The sequence below is a fragment of the Oncorhynchus nerka genome, linkage group LG12 (assembly GCF_034236695.1).
Source record: "Oncorhynchus nerka isolate Pitt River linkage group LG12, Oner_Uvic_2.0, whole genome shotgun sequence".
Lineage (NCBI taxonomy): Eukaryota > Metazoa > Chordata > Actinopteri > Salmoniformes > Salmonidae > Oncorhynchus > Oncorhynchus nerka.
In genome coordinates this window covers 880,001-886,223 of record NC_088407.1, presented here as the reverse complement: position 1 = coordinate 886,223, position 6,223 = coordinate 880,001, and the positions used below count along the sequence as shown (strand labels likewise).

The 6,223-nt window shown below is 46.1% G+C and overlaps 1 protein-coding gene across 1 annotated transcript in view; it reads left to right on the top strand.

Annotated features, from left to right (window-relative positions):
• Nucleotides 1-5,193: 5,193 nt before the first annotated feature.
• Nucleotides 5,194-6,223, top strand: part of psmb6 (proteasome 20S subunit beta 6) — a 24,623-nt gene continuing 23,593 nt past the window's right edge. The window contains exon 1 of the mRNA XM_065025109.1: nt 5,194-5,303. Coding sequence (XP_064881181.1) covers nt 5,214-5,303 — 90 coding nt within the window. The 5' untranslated portion in view covers nt 5,194-5,213. The remainder of the gene's footprint in view (nt 5,304-6,223) is intronic.

Below are 6,223 nucleotides of genomic sequence, written 5' to 3'. Positions count from 1 at the left end.
AGCGAAGGCCAGTCAACGAGAGCATAGAGGTCGCAGTGGTGGGTAGTGTATGGGGCTTTGGTGACAAAACAGATGGCACTGTGATAGACTTACATCCAATTTGCTGAGTAGAGTGTTGGAGGCTATTTTATAAATGACATCGTTGAAGTCGAGGATCGGTAGGATAGTCAAATTGGCAGCATGAGTGAAGGAGGCTTTCTTGTGAAATAGGAAGCCGATTCTAGATTTAATTTTGGATGGGAGATGCTTAATGTGAGTCTGGAAGGAGAGTTTACAGTCTAACCAGACACCAAGGTATTTGTAGTTGTCCACATATTCTAGGTCAGAACCGTCCAGAGTAGTGATGCTAGTTGGGCCGGCAAGTGCGGGCAGCAATCGGTTGAAGAGCATGCACTTAGTTTTACTTGCATTTAAGAGCAGTTGGAGGACACGGAAGGAGAGTTGTATGGCATTGAAGATCGTTTGGAGGTTTGTTAACACAGTGTCCAAGGAAGGGCCAGAAGTATACAGAATGGTGTCGTCTGCGTAGAGGTGGATCAGAGGATCACCAGCAGCAAGAGCAACATCGTTGATATATACAGAGAAAAGAGTCGGCCTGAGAATTGAACCCTGTGGCACCCCATAGAGACTGCCAGAGGTCCGGACAACAGGCCCTCCTATTTGACACACTGAACTCTGTCTGAGAAGTAGTTGGTGAACCAGGCGAGACAGTCATTTGAGAAACCAAGGCATTTGAGTCTGCCAATATGAATGCGTGATTGACAGATTCGAAAGCCTTGGCCAGGTCGATGAAGACGGCTGCACAGTACTGTCTTTTATCGATGGCGGTTATGATGTCGTTTAGGACCTTGAGCGTGGCTGAGGTGCACCCGTGACCAGCTCGGAAACCGGATTGCAGAGCGGAGAAGGTACAGTGGGATTCAAAATGGTCAGTGATCTGTTTATTAACTTGGCTTTCAAAGACCTTAGAAAGGCAGGGTAGGAAAGATGTAGGTCTGTAACAGTTTGGGTCCAGGGTGTCTCCCCCTGTGAAGAGGTGGATGACCGCGGTAGCTTTCCAATATTTAGGGCTCTCGGACGATATGAAAGAGAGGTTGAACAGGCTAGTAATAGGAGCTGCAACAATTGCGGATAAATTTAGAAAGAGAGGGTCCAGATTGTCTAGCCCAGCTGATTTGTAGGAGTCCAGATTTTGCAGCTCTTTCAGAACTTCAGCTATCTGGATTTGGGTGAAGTTGACCGGGGTTGGGGTAGCCAGGTGGAAAGCATGGCCAGCCGTAGAAAAATGCATATTGAAATTCTCGATTATCGTTGTGGATTTTAATCATTGTGGAATCTGAAAAGACATCTCGAAAGCATTATGGTATACTTACTATACTAACATACATGCTATGTTAACTTACATGCTAAAAGAAAGGAATGAGGTGCGTAAGCAAAGTATTTATAAACAAAATATCTGATCTCTTAAACGTTTTGTTAATTTTTGTTCTATTATCTATACATTAGGCTTGGCATATTCCCACATTCAGGGAGCTTTCCATTTTGATTGGGGTATTTTACCTAAAAACCTTTAAGGCCTACATATAGAAAAAATAAGGCCAAAATATAGAAGAATAAGGCCTACATATAGAAAAATAAGGCCTACATATAGAAAAATAAGGCCTACATATAGAAAAATAAGGCCTACATATAGAAAAATAAGGCCTACATATAGAAAAATAAGGCCTACATATAGAAAAATAAGGCCTACATATAGAAAAATAAGGCCTACATATAGAAAAATAAGGCCTACATATAGAAAAATAAGGCCTACATATAGAAAAATAAGGCCTACATATAGAAAAATAAGAAACAGCTCTGCATCTCTCCCCAGGAGGACAAGAGTGGCCAAACGGGTGTTTAGCTTCCCCGGTGCCTCTGCATCTCTCCCCAGCAGGACAAGAGTGGCCAAACGGGTGTTTAGCTTCCCCAGTGCCTCTGCATCTCTCCCCAGCAGGACAAGAGTGGCCAAACGGGTGTTTAGCTTCCCCAGTGCCTCTGCATCTCTCCCCAGCAGAACAAGAGTGGCCAAACGGGTGTTTAGCTTCCCCAGTGCCTCTGCATCTCTCCCCAGCAGGACAAGAGTGGCCAAACGGGTGTTTAGCTTCCCCAGTGCCTCTGCATCTCTCCCCAGCAGAACAAGAGTGGCCAAACGGGTGTTTAGCTTCCCCAGTGCCTCTGCATCTCTCCCCAGCAGGACAAGAGTGGCCAAACGGGTGTTTAGCTTCCCCGGTGCCTCTGCATCTCTCCCCAGCAGAACAAGAGTGGCCAAACGGGTGTTTAGCTTCCCCAGGGCCTCTGCATCTCTCCCCAGCAGGACAAGAGTGGCCAAACGGGTGTTTAGCTTCCCCAGTGCCTCTGCATCTCTCCCCAGCAGAACAAGAGTGGCCAAACGGGTGTTTAGCGCCCCCAGTGCCTCTGCATCTCTCCCCAGCAGGACAAGAGTGGCCAAACTGGTGTTTAGCTTCCCCAGTGCCTCTGCATCTCTCCCCAGCAGCACAAGAGTGGCCAAACGGGTGTTTAGCTTCCCCGGTGCCTCTGCATCTCTCCCCAGCAGGACAAGAGTGGCCAAACGGGTGTTTAGCTTCCCCAGTGCCTCTGCATCTCTCCCCAGCAGAACAAGAGTGGCCAAACGGGTGTTTAGCTTCCCCAGTGCCTCTGCATCTCTCCCCAGCAGAACAAGAGTGGCCAAACGGGTGTTTAGCTTCCCCAGGGCCTCTGCATCTCTCCCCAGCAGGACAAGAGTGGCCAAACGGGTGTTTAGCTTCCCCAGTGCCTCTGCATCTCTCCCCAGTAGAACAAGAGTGGCCAAACGGGTGTTTAGCTTCCCCAGTGCCTCTGCATCTCTCCCCAGCAGGACAAGAGTGGCTAAACTGGTGTTTAGCTTCCCCAGTGCCTCTGCATCTCTCCCCAGCAGCACAAGAGTGGCCAAACGGGTGTTTAGCTTCCCCGGTGCCTCTGCATCTCTCCCCAGCAGGACAAGAGTGGCCAAACGGGTGTTTAGCTTCCCCAGGGCCTCTGCATCTCTCCCCAGCAGGACAAGAGTAATAAACGGGTTTTAGCTTCCCCAGTGCCTCTGCATCTCTCCCCAGCAGAACAAGAGTGGCCAAACGGGTGTTTAGCTTCCCCAGTGCCTCTGCATCTCTCCCCAGCAGGACAAGAGTGGCCAAATGGGTGTTTAGCTTCCCCAGGGGCTCTGCATCTCTCCCCAGCAGAACAAGAGTGGCCAAACGGGTGTTTAGCTTCCCCAGGGCCTCTGCAAGTGAGGAGAGGATATTCTCAGCTGCTGGCTGGCTCTCCAGAAACCATGCATGTGCCTGAAGCCACAGAGTGGCCAAACTCATGTTTCTAAAAATGAATTTTAAAAAATTAATTCAAAGGCAATAATAGAGTCATTTTTTAATTTAATTTGTATTTCATTCTAAGTATATCACAGCATATATGCTCAATTCTCAACCAGCTGCTATTGTCACGACTTCCGCCGACGTCGGCTCCCCTCCTTTGTCACGTTCTGACCTTAGTTCTTTGTTTTAGTATGGTCAGGGCGTGAGTTGGGGTGGACAGTCTATGTTCCTTTTTCTATCATTTGGGATTTCTGTGTTTGGCCTGGTATGGTTCTCAATCAGAGGCAGCTGTCAATTGTTGTCCCTGATTGAGAATCATACTTAGGGAGCCTGGTTGTCCCTGATTGAGAATCATACTTAGGGAGCCTGGTTGTCCCTGATTGAGAACCATACTTAGGTAGCCTGGTTGTCCCTGATTGAGAACCATACTTACAGCCTGGTTGTCCCTGATTGAGAACCATACTTAGGTAGCCTGGTTGTCCCTGATTGAGAACCATACTTACAGCCTGGTTGTCCCTGATTGAGAACCATACTTACAGCCTGGTTGTCCCTGATTGAGAATCATACTTAGGGAGCCTGGTTGTCCCTGATTGAAAACCATACTTAGGTAGCCTGGTTGTCCCTGATTGAGAACCATACTTAGGTAGCCTGGTTGTCCCTGATTGAGAACCATACTTACAGCCTGGTTGTCCCTGATTGAGAATCATACTTAGGGAGCCTGGTTGTCCCTGATTGAGAACCATACTTACAGCCTGGTTGTCCCTGATTGAGAATCATACTTAGGGAGCCTGGTTGTCCCTGATTGAGAACCATACTTACAGCCTGGTTGTCCCTGATTGAGAACCATACTTACAGCCTGGTTGTCCCTGATTGAGAACCATACTTAGGGAGCCTGGTTGTCCCTGATTGAGAACCATACTTACAGCCTGGTTGTCCCTGATTGAGAACCATACTTAGGTAGCCTGGTTGTCCCTGATTGAGAACCAACCACTTTCTATGACAATGTAGGCTCCTGTAGCCTACCATTTTATAGGCTACGATAAATATGTTGAAATGATGATACCACTGGAGTCAGTGCAAATCAATTTGTGCCACTTGTGTAGCTTACCTGAAGCTGTCAAACTGATTTAATAAATAGCCTGTAACTTCGGTTAATTGTTTGTGTCATTATGCAGTTCTTAATGACCATGTTTAGTTCATGAAATGGGAAGTTATCAATTGTGATCACAGTCACAGTTTTATCGCAATTGTCGATCAGCTGTTAGAATGCATTAGATTGAAGGTAATAGTCAGTTAAGATTAGGCAACAGGTCAAATAAACAAAACAAACACTGGCTGTTGTTGACAAGCATATGCCTATTCTGTTCAAATCCATATTAATATTTCATTCAGTGTTTGAAATTATGACCCCATATCCCCAGTAGCCTATTCTAGTAACATTCGTTTTTTGAAGTTCAATAAGGGCAAATTATATTTTCACTTGCGACATTCAAATACATTAGCTAGCAATAATTATTATTTTGATGGAAAACCGAATTTAGCTTCAAAGGTCGTTAAGAAGTTAAATCGAGATTCCTTCTTAATTCGCTCGATAACGTTATAGAAAATGGGTTTATTGACTAAATGTGTCAACCCATCTCTTGCTGTTAAAAAAAATCACAATGTAGGCTACTATTCAGACCTTTTGCGCAGCACTGTGAGATATCAGCTGATGTAAGAAGGGCTTTATAAATACATTTGATTTGAGTGCGGGTTTTGAGTAGTCAGAGGGAAAGCACATTTTATCTTGACCTGGCAACCCTGGACGTTCACTAAATAAGTGGTTTCAAAATGGCGGCAGCAACGGCGATGCGGTTCGGTCAGCTCTCCTCCGGTAGCGACATGGCACCGGACTGGACCACGAAGGAAGTCAGCACCGGGGTAAGTGGTCCGCGTGGTGTGGCTGAAACCGGTCCAGATAGGTTGTACCAGTGCAAAGTTAGCAAGTTAGCCAGAACTTTGTTACCCACGCTGAATGAGACAGCACTTCTGGCGACAGTCATTGCTAGCTAAATTACTAATGATAGCCTCTCCATCAAACCAAGTTCATTCATTATCATTTCTAGCTATCTCATACAACTAATTTAGTTAAGTTGAGACCGTTGGCTAATTATTTTTGATTAGTTACGTTTGAACAAAACTTAACCAAATATTTTATAAGTAACCATGACAGACCACAGCCTGTCGTTTCTAATGGAAACAAGTCAGTCATAGTGGGCAGTGCCAAGCACTAGGTAGTGAGATCCTATTGGCCTGTTTTGACAGACATCTGCATATGTCCGTTCGGGAACGCCTACTCTGAAGTGCGCCTGTGCAAGAACTCGATTCGCCTTTGCGTACCTTCTAAACAACGCGATTTTAAAAATATTTTTGGGAAGGGTAAAGTCTACAAATCTTAGGGCGCTCTTTTCATAACACATTTTAGTTTTGGGAACAGAGGAGATCAAATGTTTCATAGACGTGAAGAATGTCGGCCAAAAGCCCTGGTAGTGTCGTTCAGATCACCTTCTCAAAGCCCTGGTAGTGTCGTTCTGATCACCTTCTCAAAGCCCTGGTAGTGTCGTTCTGATCACCTTCTCAAAGCCCTGGTAGTGTTGTTCAGATCACCTTCTCAAAGCCCTGGTAGTGTCGTTCAGATCACCTTCTCAAAGCCCTGGTAGTGTCGTTCAGATCACCTTCTCAAAGCCCTGGTAGTGTCGTTCAGATCACCTTCTCAAAGCCCTGGTAGTGTCGTTCAGATCACCTTCTCAAAGCCCTGGTAGTGTCGTTCAGATCACCTTCTCAAAGCCCTGGTAGTGTCG